General features: G+C 39.2%; 1 protein-coding gene across 2 annotated transcripts in view; it reads left to right on the top strand.

The window, feature by feature from the left end:
* Positions 1–6,655, top strand: part of txlnba (taxilin beta a) — a 10,893-nt gene extending 4,238 nt beyond the window's left edge. Inside the window, exons 5-11 of one of the 2 annotated variants that reach the window (XM_023411077.2) lie at positions 518–688; positions 770–964; positions 1,363–1,482; positions 2,552–2,626; positions 4,047–4,139; positions 4,403–4,498; positions 5,234–6,655. In XM_023411077.2, the coding sequence (XP_023266845.1) occupies positions 518–688; positions 770–964; positions 1,363–1,482; positions 2,552–2,626; positions 4,047–4,139; positions 4,403–4,498; positions 5,234–6,193 (1,710 nt within the window). In that variant the 3' untranslated portion in view covers positions 6,194–6,655. Of the gene's footprint in view, positions 1–517; positions 689–769; positions 965–1,362; positions 1,483–2,429; positions 2,505–2,551; positions 2,627–4,046; positions 4,140–4,402; positions 4,499–5,233 lie in introns of both variants that reach the window. The other variant, XM_023411076.2, reaches the window with a different exon arrangement.
* The last annotated feature ends 6,859 nt before the right edge of the window (positions 6,656–13,514 follow it).

Below are 13,514 nucleotides of genomic sequence, written 5' to 3'. Positions count from 1 at the left end.
TTATAAAAAATATGTATGTAACTAATGTGTTTAATTGTTTGAAAGCGAAATTGTCTTAAAATTCCTTTCATTGTTTTTTTTTCCTGTATTAAGGCCTATCAATGTGATAAACCAATGATACGAACTGTTATGTCATCGCTGGCCGGACAGCACCTTAAAACTTGTTCGCTAAAACATTACATCCAAAACTGGAGGATGAAAATGGATAGCTGCTTTGTAATAGGAAGGATCAAAAAGGAAAGAAAGAATTGGCTTCTCTTGGTTTCAGTTCAGTCCTGATTATTTGATTGTTATTATTAAAATAAAAAGTGCTCTGAGAGGGTATGGTCTCCGTATTGTGATGTGATTTTCAAGTGGGCTATGAGTTGGAAAAGGTTCTATACCCACACATGTAGTTTCAGATACTAATAATCTTGTCATATATAGTGATTATCGCCATAACACAGCGGAAACAAACCTGTCACCTTCCGTGTCTGTGTGTGTGTGTGTGTGTGTGTGTGTGTGTGTGTTTGTGCAGGCGGCCCTGCGGTGCTGTGATGAGAAGAAGCTGTGTGTTCTGCAGCAGAAGTTGTCCGTCCTGCTGGAGGACAGGCAGCAGCTGCAGGCCGAGCGGCGCAGCAGCGTCGCAGCTCGCAGCAAACTGGAGAGTCTGTGCTGGGAGCTGCAGTCTCACTACAGCACACTGAGGGTATGTGCAGAGGACCAACAGACTAATGATAGGTGTTGGCAGCAGCTATAAGAAACATAAGACACTGATTCTAATATATAGGAGGAGACCCTCCAGCGCTGCAGGGAGGATGAGGAGAAGAGGAAGGAGATCACCAGCCACTTCCAGAAGACGCTGACAGAAATCCAGGCTCAGATCGAGCAGCACAGCACCCGGAACGACAAGCTGTGCAGTGAAAACGCCAACCTGACCGACAAACTGGAGAGCCTCATGAACCAGTGTGAGCTGAGGGAGGAGGTAAGGTCAAAGGTCAACATAATGGAGTTTTACAGATCATAACAGGTCATTAATAAGAACAACTTGTGGGTTTCTACTCAAGTAAGGTAAAATGATCTTATGTTATATTAATATGTATTAATTAACAAATTAATAGTGGTTACTGTACAATATGGCAAATAAATCTTTAAACTATACACAACTTTTACAATACATTGTAAATATAAAATGTAAAGTATTGCAAAAGTAATGAATATATTGTATACTGTACACTGGATATAGTTATACTATATCAACTGAATAGCTTTGTGTTTTGGTCTTTAATTGGACAAAACAAAACAAAACAAAACCAAACCAAACAAATCATTTAATTTTTAAAACTTAATGATAGATTATACAATAAAGACATCTTTCTGCAGAGTTTGGAGAAGATCAACAAGCACCGCGACCTGCAACACAAACTGACTGAAGCCAAACTGCAGCAGGCCAACGCTCTGCTGGCTGAGGCCGAGGAGAAACACAAGAGAGAGAAGGAATATGTGAGTAAAAACAAACTGAGATGCTCACTGAAAACATCCAGACATCTCATTCAGACAGTCACTTATAATAATAATAATAATTCAGTGACAACAGCAGTCTTATATCCTCTACGTTTCAGTGCACACTGTTATCATCCAAACATGATGACGAGTTTTTAAAGGTCCCATATTTTACAGTTTTCTAGTGTTTTAATTTAACTGTCGATCCATAAGAAGATATTTTTGTGGTTTTGAGAACCAAAAACCATCTGAAGGTAGTTTTACATCTCCTCTCTCAGGCTTCTCTCTGGAGCTCTCATAACAACAGGTTAGTGAGCCAATCAGAAGAGAAGGGTCTCTTTTCTGATTGGTTCACTGTTTTCTGAGTGATCGAATAAAATTATAACAGATTTCAGGTAAAACACTCAGAGAAACCAAATCCTGCAAGGCTGGATAGTGGGTCTGGGTGGGCGGGGCTTGGGGCATGGCTGAGAGCAGTTACTGTTTTATTGTGACATCACAAAGTTCCAGAAGTCCCGACGGCTGGTTTTAAGGCTCAGTTTCTGAATACAGTCTGTGTGCATTTCTCTGTGGACTGAGCGATTTGATACTTTCACATATAGAACCTAGACCTGCTTTATAATGAAATAACACATGTTTTTGATAAACTGACGATGTAATCGAGGAATATCGTGTGCTATTACTGCTTTAATGTAGCAGTGAACATTTACTATCATTCACATTGATTATTATCGTTATTATTAATTGTCAGTTATTCAACTGTATTCTTTTCACATATTCTGCATGTGCCTTATTCTGAACTGACTGTGAAGCTTGTAAGAATTAGAATTAAAGTTTCTTCATCCATGTTAAATATTATTTGTATTATTTTCTCATAACACATTAACAGTAACACCCAATGTATCACGGCCACTCAGATTGACTGTCTATTGTCTCTGTCACTGTAGTTGCTTAGGGAGGCTATTGACAAAACAAAGAAATGCTTCGCTATGAAGGAGCAGGAGCTGACCATGAAGAAGAAGGTAAAGAACCATCTGTAATGTGTCTCTGTCTGTTCTCTTCTAACCAGTTACTGATTCAGGCTGCTGAGTGGAAACTGCAGGCTCAGACACTCAGAGAGCAGGGGACTGTCATGCAGGCGCAGGTGAATATTCACTGACCAAATTATCATACTGACCATGAGGACAGGTAGCACACACCTGGCAGCAGCAAGGTCAGGTTACTATACGTCTTGCAGAAAGGCGTATACATCTCAAAATTTTAAACTTTAAAATTTAAAATTGCACTTATTTGATGTATTTAGTTATCTGATTTTGAATATACTCTATAGATTCACATTCCCACACTGCCAGGAATTAAGTTCTAGTAAAATCAACAAGAAAAATCAATGTAGAACTCCACACAGATTAAAAAAGTTGTTTAAATAAACTGTCCTTATCTCTACTGTCCACCAAAAACCAAACTTCATGCAGTTTTCTGATCAGTAATAGTGGAAGTCCGACCTATTTGCATAAACCTATTTGCATAAATAAATTAAATGTGAGTCCCACCAAAAAAAATAAAATAAAATGCATAAACGCAAAACTGCAGAAGCCAAGAAAGGCCATAATTGTAAATATGTTTTTATCCCATTATCTTGAGATAATGGGATAAAAAAAAATGCTCCAATGCAAAGGTTTGTTATCCTGTTATCTCGAGAAAATAAAGCTCTGTCATCTTGAGATTACAGGATAAAAAAATATTTGCGAGTATGGCCTTTCCCAGCTTCCATACGAACAACACATTAGGACTGAAGTGTTCTTTAATGCTGAGGCTACTTGATAAAAAAAGTTCAGATAAAAACTTTGTGGTTCTGCAAATTAAAGAACCATAACAAGCCTGTGATGTACAAACGGTTTTTGCAGGAAGTAATGTGAACCAAAATATTTGGTCTTGAAAATTGAGATAATGGTTCATGTAGAAACAAGAATTGACTGAACCATTAAGACTTTCCTCTGTTTCAATTTTAACATGTCAAGGGTTTGAAATGAGCATTAAGTTGGTCTCCCTCATTTGTCATACTGAATGTAAAGACATGCATGTATGAATGATTAATAGCCTCCAGCAGTGTGTACGGCTCATAATTAATGGCTGATGCAACTTGTAATTCATCACTTAGAAGCCTGGTCATTATCTAATTCCCCATGTTTCCCCATATTTAGAGAAAAAAAAATTAAGTATAACATTATAATGAGTCAGTTTAGGTCTGTAGAATGATCATAGTGAACTTCAGTGATTTTTCTGGTCTTTTGTTCCTGGTCAGCCTCAAGGATACAGGAATAGGATGCACTATAAAAAAATGCAAATGCAAGCTTCCATGTTGCCATGAAACTGTAACTAAACTGATTTATTGTTGAATAGCTCAGAGTTTACTCAGTTAATTGCTCTAGATTCACACATTTGATGGCTGTTATTCAAAAGATTGAACATTTGCTGTACTTAAAAAAAAAAAATAATTAACCTGATTTGAATATGATTCTCATGTTGTCTCAGTGTGACTGACCGATCTTTTCATCTGTCCACAGCTGACCCTCTATGCCCAGAAGTTCGATGAGTTTCAGGCGACACTGGCCAAAAGCAATGAAATCTACGTCCGCTTTAAAAAGGAGATGGATAATGTAGGTGGTGAACATAATTAATCAGTATATGAGCCTTTATTGTGGTAAAAAAAAAAGACTTTTAGGTGCCTCAGAGAATAAATGGTTATTGATGGAACTAGTTTTGTGGAATCATCATCACACAACACAACACTAAACTACAGTGCTTATTTAGTTACATGTCTTGAGTTTTCTACAATCTTAGAATATCATTTTGAACTTTTGTGTTTTTCAAGTCCCGCCACCACGATTGTCTGACCTTTTTTAAACTCTTTCCTTTTTAGATGTCAGCCAAGATGAAGAAAGTGGAGAAAGAGTCGAACCTGTGGAAGACAAGGTTTGAAAACTGCAACAAGGCTTTGACTGACATGATTGAAGAGGTATGTTGATGATGTTCCCTTGTCGGTCTGAACTTTCTCTTGACCGTTCAGGAGTTTTGTCCCTAGCAACCATCGTAATCTGATAACTGTGTTGCAGACTGCTGAGCTGTTACCTTTATAAACATTGCTTGTATAGGTTAGTTTTGTACGGAACTGAACTTATTAGTCTGAACGAGCAACAGACTGAAATAACTACTCAGCTGAAGACAGTCTGGAACCAAAATACAACAAAACAACAAAGTGATTAAAATCCTTTGAAATTAATTTAAAATTATTCAAACTAGCAACGTTATTCCTAATTTCTACTATCTTTTCAGAATTGTTCATTCCAAATAGAGTGCCACAGGAATGAGCCCTAAAACTTTGAAAGTGGTTAGCATTTTCAGACTTTCGGTTCCTTCATCCCAGGGGTGTATGGGTTTTTTTTAAATGGATTTTTGGATACTGTTCTGTGGTTAACACAAGCTCATGACATTTTCAAGTTTCACTTCAGTAAATACCCCAGTCCTGATTTCTCTAAGCTTTTCTTTCTCTTAAAAAGGCCAGTTGCTAATGAGTGTCTAAATGACATGACAGGTTGTTGGGGACGTTCAATGTCTGAGGATCAGAAAATTACAACAATACCACATTTGAGAGGCGAATACTGAATAAATAATGTACTTTTCAGATTTCATTCTCATCATATCCCACTTTCTTCACTTCTCATTTTCTCCATCCCTTGTTCTTGTATTCCAGAGAACAGAGAAAGGCAGAGAGTACGAACTGTTTGTCCTGAAGATTCATAAGCTGGAGAAGCTGTGTCATGTCCTGCAGGATGAGAGGAAAATCCTCTATGCCAAGATCAAAGAAGTTCGCCGAACTAACTCAATCGTCCCATTAAACGTCTTCGGCAGCTCTGACTTCTGTGACGTCCCTGGCTCAGAGGATGCTGACAAATCTGCCCCCCTGAAGCCTGTGGAGGTCCAGGAGCTGGAGAAAGAGGACCCGGTCCTGACAGAGGACATGGCTCGTCTAAGGGAGGAGCAGGCCAGGCTGCAGGAGTTCGCTGATTCCCTTTTGACCACACCTGTCGATGACGATGACGAAGACAACAATGGTGACGCAGACCTCGAAGAAGACGCGGTGGCTTCTGCGTTTGTCCACTTCAAAGCCGGACCTCAGGTCAAGAAGGAGCCTGTTTCAGTCCCTGAGCAGGTGGTAGGTGTAAAATCAGAGGTGGCAGAAACCGATCTCCCACAGCCAGATAAAGTTGAGGAGGTTCAAAAGCCAGAAGCTCCCAAAACTGAGGAGAAGACTTCTGAAATGATACCAGCAGACCCACAACCAGAAGCAGTAAAAGTCCAAACACAAGCTGAGGTCAAAGAGGTGCAACAGGTCAAAGCAGAGGGAGGGATCCAGCAGCTGCCTTCTGAACAGGAACTAACACCAAAAGCAGAGAAAGTTGAGATTGATCCACCGAGTGAAATCTTGAAGGAGCCTAGTGAGGTCAAACCAGTGGTCCCAGCAGAAGATGAGAAGTTCCAGCAGCAGCAGCAGCAGCCGGCTGAACCAGTGCAGGCATCTGAAGAAGCACCAGAAACCTCAGCTCCACCCTCTGAAAACACACCAAAAACAGCTGAACCCTCCAATGCCGACTCCTTAAAGAAGCAGGCACCAAAGAAAAAGAAGAAGAAGGGCGGCAAGAATTCCAGCTAAAGTTTAGGCTATGCAGGTGTGTGTGTGTGTGTGGTGTTATTTTGGGATAGTGTGTGTGGGTAACTGAAATTATTTGGTGCCTTAGCGCCTTTTGTAAAGGTTCAAATCTTTAGTTTGTCCCAACTGGTGTAGTGGATGTGTTCTCCCACCATTTTCTGAAGTTTCAGTATCACCAGATGAGGACAGACAAATAAACTGACTGTATTTTACAGTTTCATTGTCTGAATAAAGACTTAGTTTGGCCTGTCTGGTGGGGGTTGAAAGGTCATACTGACAGGAATGTTCAGCACTAACAAAACTGCCTTAAAGAGTAGGCCTAAATGTTTTTGTCCCATGTCAAGAAAAATGTCAAAACAAAATCATAAGCTGGTATCTATGCCAATCAACAGGCTGTGTCTCTTTTAAACTAAAAATCACAAAGCATTACCAAAACTCCAATAAAGTGATTCTTTGACAATTTGACCTTTCTTGGGTACACTTCTATTTCATTTTATTTTAATCTATTTTTATCCAGTTGTTTGAATGTTTACATCCAAATAATCCAAGATTTGTGGCAGCTTGAATATCAACACTTCTTTCCCTGGCCCCTGAGGCTGAAATCATGGTACTCTAGATACTGTACAAGTTAATGTGCCTGCGGGTCTATGCAGAGAAGAACTGTGTAATATATTTATCAGTGATGGCTGTTATTTTGGGCCATGTGGGAGCTGACAGGCACGCATCTCAAATCTCATTAATGCTACACAAGAAGTCTTTGCAAATATACGGTCGCTCACATGCAGCCTGGAGAGGCCTGTTTCAGCCTCGAGTGTAAGGACCATCACCCTCTAACTTTGACCTAAACAGTCCTTGTGATGACCAGACAAAATGACAAAAGAGATGGCAGTACACACAAACACACATACACACATACACACACACACACACACTATAATGTGGCCTACCAGTTTGGTCCATAACCAACATAACCAAAAAGGTCAGAGGTTTATATGTTAAGACTCCATTTGGAAGTTAAGTTTAACACCATCTTCGGGTAGAAAAAAATTTTGAAATACAGCATATTTATGACTTAAAATAAGCACTAGATGAAGCTGCTATCCTACACAGCTGAAGAGCTTTACACTGTTTAATTATTTTCACAATGCAGTTCAACTTTTCAGCCACCAGATGGAGATAGTTCTTCATATTACATCTGTATTAAAAGAATAAAAGAGATTTCTCACTGATTTTCAAGCCATTTCTTTTATGGTTTGGAGGTTTAGGACACACATTTAATGCTGTCAGACCTTAATGTGCTTCTGAAATAGTTTTTCTGTTCACCACTGAGCGACATGGACCTGAAACACCAGTTTTACCGATTCATTCTGTTCGGCAAATGTGAGCAACTGCACGCACACCTACAGCTTCCATATTTGTTGTGCAATAACATGATATTGTTGTTTTTGTATGAAATATTGTGAAATCTAAACATTAGTTGTGACATTTTCAACTAAAACATTTAGACGTTCAATGTTCATTCTTGAGCTTGGAAGCAACAGTTGAAAAAAGAATCTCACCTCTCTCACTTTTCTGGTTCTTTTGATCATAATCACATGAGCTTTTCCTATTTTTTCTTCACAACCACGCCATTTGCTGATGACGCTTCAGAACAGCTACTTAACAGGAAGTGAGATTGTTTCGTAAACAGTCAAAATGTTGATACCACTTTACTTGGAAGCACTAACATGATTAAATACAGTAGTAGCATACCAATGTGGAGCCAGTGATGTGGTTTTTATTTCAGGCTATTTCAAGCTGCTGATTTGATCCAAAAGGGTATTTTACTAAATTTAATAGTGGATAAATCTTTAATTTCTAACAGTAAATGTGCCCAGGGGTCAGGGAAGACTGTGATGAAATACACCACAGACCCCAGAATCAGCATGAGTGGTACGGAAATGAAATCAGCTGAGGAGATAAGAAGAAAGAGACGTGGATGGGAATAAATCCTTTTTCACGCATGGAGACTTTAAAAATGAAGTGTTTCTAAGTTCCACATTTTGTGCAGAAAAAAAAGAAAAGATCACTATTAAAGAAAAATAGAAAGTGGAAACAGTTGAGAGGAGAAGGATTTTTTTAAATTTAAGATAAGCGCCTAATAGACAGAGTGGAAGGAGAGAGAGAGGGAGATTTGATTTTAGGCAGAAGTGAAGCATTTCTTGAAGTGTTTCCGCCTCGTAGGTTGATTTCATGAGTCTGCATTTATCTGTGAAGGATGTGCGCAGGGACACTGTTTACTAAGTTAGAGGTTATTTAAGCAATCATCTTAAATAGAGTTCATCATGTTGAGATTCATCTAATCAGGATGGGAAATAAACATCAGATATTTAGCAGATTTCAGGTATTAATGAGTCTACTTTAAAAGGGAAATTTAGCACAAAACAAATTCCAGTTAGAATAAGTCAAAGTCATTTCCACCTTCAGAGATTTCATTTTCATCCAATCTTCACCAAATTTGTTCCACAAAATATAATTTTTTCAAATACCCTCATAGACATTTCATATTCATATTGATTTTCCATGAATTCAACAACCCAGTTGAAAATGATCCTCTGAGTTTCTAAACATACTAATAAATAGATACTAATTTAATTGTCTGATGAACCTTGAACTTTCTCCCTGCAGCTAATTTTGAAACGTTGGTAGATTTTCTATAAAATTTGGATATTTTTTCCATTCATCACAACAATTTTGGGAAATGTTTGTATGTGTTTAAAATCAGTTGTGATTCCCTACAATCAGGGAGTGCAGAGAGGTGGATTAACACAATGTTAGTCCTCAAATCCCCAGAATAAAGAAAAAACACAAGAGACGATCTGTGTCTATAATTACAGCTACAACCATAACGTCATGTGGTATATTTCACATAAAGTGCTAAAATTGTTGAACACATTAATGTGACCTGAAGGTCAATTTCACAGCTCCCAGTTGAAACTCATATGAAGAAAAAAAAGACTTTTCCGTAAGCTTTTGAGGGGTTTTAGCTTTAAATCCTGACAATGTAAGTGTTCAGTGAGAAACTGCAGGTGGGAAATGTAAATGAGTGGAGTGCATTGTGTGTGTGTGTGTGTGTGTGTGTGTGTGAGTGTCCCAGAATGCCATGAGTCACACACAATCTTTGCCTATCTGCAGGAAACATGCATTTCGCCCGCCTGCATGCAGGCGGCAAGTTTCTCGTGTGCTGCTGGATTAAACTAAGCCGAGCTGCATTTTCAGTGTCGCGAGCCTGAAACACATGGATGTGGGAAATTACACTGACAGACAGAGAGAGGAGAGAGCAGTGTTAATGCTCTACCTGCTGACCTTTCTTTAATCCACTCAGACATCAAAGTCTTCATAGCCTACGCGCACGTACTCTCTACTACAGCCTTCACTCTTCTGGTTTCAGTCTTTCCACCAGATGTTGAACCTGCGGCAGGGATTTGCTCCCAAGTCCGACATTGATGTTGGGCGATAAGGTCTGGCCCTCAGTCGACGTTCCATTTCATCCCAAATTGTTCCTTGGTTGAGGTCAGGGCTCTGTGCAAAACAGTCAAGTTCTCCCACACCAAGCTGGGAAAACAGCTTCTTTATTAACCCGGTTTTGTCCACAGGGACAATGTCATGTTGCGATCAGGAAATGGCTTTGCCCAAGTGTTGACACAAAAATGGAGGCACACTATTGTCTAAAATAAACAGGCTTTCAGCAAGGCAAGCCTGATGAATGGGCACCAATAGCACTATGCAGAATTAGCAATTAGCTGTTTCTTTTGCAGTGTACCCATGACTGTATACACAATTATCACTGAGTTACTGTGATACTGAAGAAAACTTTTCAGGCAAGTTATGGGATCATAAGAGGAGTCTTTTATTTTTATTTTTCTCAACTGATTTATTCACATTCATTGGTGATACATTGGTAACTAACTTCCTGTTGCACTCGTCTCTGTCACCTGATGCCGTTTCAAGTCTGTGATGATCTATGGAGAAAATACATTTTAATGTGGTTTGTACTGCATGTTATACGTCTGTGTTATTCAATTATAAGATGGTACAGTCTTTCTATTGTGTCTGTTGGCAAAACGACGACAAAATCAAATTTCCCGAAGGCAGAGAAATAAAGACTGACTCATCTCTTATCTTTTTATCTCTTATGGAACATTTTGTTTTATAATTTTGATTAAAAAGGACAAAGAAGAGTATTTTACTGCAGGTATGATCTCACGTCAGCAGTTTGGCTTCAGAAGAAATTCTTATTCCATGATCACTTCCCTGAGGATCATTTACTGTATTTTCTCTTGCAAGAAATGTGCCGCATTATTCACCGCAATCTCAAAACTTGCTTCATCATAAAGGTTGCATTGTTTCCAGTCATCATACACAAATACCAACTTTTCTCTGAAAGTGGTTTCTTCCCGGGAGCTGGTGGTGGTGATAGTCGCATGAGAAGAGCTTCATTGAGCAGCGCTACATCTTCAGGGCAGAATGGAAGCTCTAGTGACTCTGTATAGGAAAGTATCAAGACGGGTCGAGGCTAGCTGGTTAGCATGCTAAATTCAGTAGAATAAAAGAGTTAAAAGTTAGAGAAAAGTTAGAGATAAGAGTTGGTATTGCTTTCCAACTCTGGAGACAGCTGCTGGTGAGTAAAGGAATGAGGTTTGATACTGAACTCACGTTTCTTCTAGACTGGTGAGTAAACAGCTGTTGGCTAACACTGGCACATTTACAGAAAGCTTAATTAATGTGCACTGTCCTTTTCAAATAAATAAATAAATGAAATTAAATCTTAGCTATGTAGCAATAGTAAAACTTACAAAAATCTCTTTTAATGGCTGTTTATTTTGTGGCTTTTTCACTTTTCACCACCAAACAAAAACTTGTTGGAAACTGAATTATTGTGCAAATAAACTGCTCATGACCTCGGGGCCAAAATGCACAAACAGAGCTAAACTAAACCAACATTTACACAAGAAAACAGTTCACCTCTTTGATCAGTCACACTAAGACTGTGTGTGTGATGCTCAGGATTTTAAATCGAAAAGAGAGGCAATGAATGTTACAGTGGTATATCACGAGCTCTCTGAACTCTCAGTCTGACACTAAAAGTTTAAGCACAGTTCAGACTTCATCAGACCTCTGGGTATTTCGCTCTGACTGCTTCCTTTGTTTTATTAAAATTCTTCTGTGTGTGCTGCTGCCTGATAAAAATCACCTCAAGCAAAGTCCTCACTATAAAAACACACAGATCCGTCCCTACAGAGATGAAAAAAAAAACACATGTAATGCAAAAAATATTAAAGTAATGTATTTCTTCTCACGTCAGTCTGTTTTACATTTGTGACATTAATCTTTCATCATGTTACTGTGCGGCAGCATGATGCATGGATGACGGTAGAGTTGTGTTTGATGTGGACACGTATGTGTTGAACGAGAAGATTAACTCATGTATCACACACACTCACCTCCTGTCAGATTCGTGTTTCTGTCTGACAGCTGCTGCGCTCCGGAGGAAATCCATATCACACCAGGGAGGAGTGTGTGCTCTCCTATCTCTGTGAGGACCAGATTGAAACTGAAAGTGGAGGATGTGACATGTTTGGCAGCCTTGTCTGTTTCGCCTGTGAAAAAAAGCGCAGGAAGGGTTTGTGATGGACGGCAGACGGCTGCGTTCACACTGTGAGCGCTGCACTGCTTAGGGGACGCAAGCACTTAGATTTTGTTTAGAGAATGATTGTCGTTTCAGGTAAATGTTAAAAAAGTCCACACAATCAAAACACCATTTCCCCCTAACTTAACAAAATCCTAACAAACTTTAACCCTGCTTGATTTGCTATGAGCTGATACTGTCCTGAAAACAAATGTAACTCATTGAAATTTAACATTTTGCTGATCTATGTTGCAACTTGCTAGCTTACTGACTGCTGTTCTGGCTCCGTGTTTTAAATATGTATTTTAATTTCCATTACTTTAGCTTTAGCAGCACTGATATTGTTTGTCTTCCCTCTGTAACTCTACCTCATGTCTGTCTTGCTTTTGACCATTATCGCTTTTGATTCATTTGTCAAAGCACTTTGTAAACTGTTTTGAAAAAGGTGCTAAGTAAATAAATGTATATTTATTCTCTGCTCTGCCGTTTTTCTCCTGCCTGATGTAGTTTATTTTGGTCTAAAGCTACTACATATGAACTCTTATCTAAACCAATTCTAATTTATTTTATGCAGTTAGTCCTGAGGGGAATATGAATGTCTGAGTTAAACCTCATGACCATGACCTCATGGGAACATCAAAGTGATCAAGATCCTCTGGGGACCTTGAACACTTGTCAAGTAAAGATATTTCTGTCGGGACCAATCGAAGCAGTTGTGTTTCCAAGCGGTCCTGAGCTAGATAAAAGGTCATGGGCCTGTTTGGGCTCTGATCCCGGTAGCGTTAGGTTTATCTGGGTTAGGGTCTTTGTTCTGTTTGTGTGTAAGTCTATAGCTCCGTGTGGGGGTTCCTGTCGTTACTGATGCTTTGTGTAATGGTGTTGGCTGTACTGAGCTCCTCACAGCTCAGCACACAGCCGATGATGTGTGTCAGGACCAGCGAAGAAGAGATGAAGAAATCTGTTGGATGCTGCTGCCTGTAATGAACACAACCGTGGACAAAGACACACACAGAAAATGAGTTTTACTACACAATACACAAGCAAATGTATGAGCAAGAAGACCATGCTGTCCAGAAACTGACTGTTTGTTTTTTTCATAAGAAATCAGAATTTATTCTTTGAAATGATGGTGATTGGATCGGACAGCTGACTGCAGTAGTAATTTCTGCCTGTCAGACTCTCGGTACAGTACAGTCCGACATGCTGCTCTGTCGTGATCACTCCCACTGTGCCCATCTTCCCACTTGGGTGTCAGACACTTTAGCTGCGTCCTATTTCAGGAGCCGCCTCCTTTAAAGTCCACATATACAGACCGAATCCGTCATCACGAGTTTACAAGGCTGTATTCCAAAAGCTCTTGCAAAGAAGATGTGTTTTCAGGGATTTGTGTGACGCATCAATGGAAAGAAGCGGCTTATGAATTGTGATGGCGCTTTTGACAGCCTCTAACATTAACCAGTCGTGTTCAGTCAGTCCCCTCCTTAGCTGCTCATCTCAGGACTCTGAGAACAATCAGGTGTGATGACAGTAATTCTGCTCAAGTGATTTAATGGTTTAGAGGATATCACTCCCACTATGAGTGGCCATTTTGCATTTAAATGAAAAAAAAAAAAAAAAAAAAAAAAAAAAAAAAAAAAAAAAAAAAAAAAAAAAAAA

Source organism: Seriola lalandi, unplaced genomic scaffold (genome assembly GCF_002814215.2).
Source record: "Seriola lalandi dorsalis isolate HSWRI2012SDOR001 ecotype SW California unplaced genomic scaffold, Sedor1 jcf7180002054448, whole genome shotgun sequence".
NCBI lineage: Eukaryota > Metazoa > Chordata > Actinopteri > Carangiformes > Carangidae > Seriola > Seriola lalandi.
This window is presented reverse-complemented; position numbering and strand designations above follow the sequence as displayed.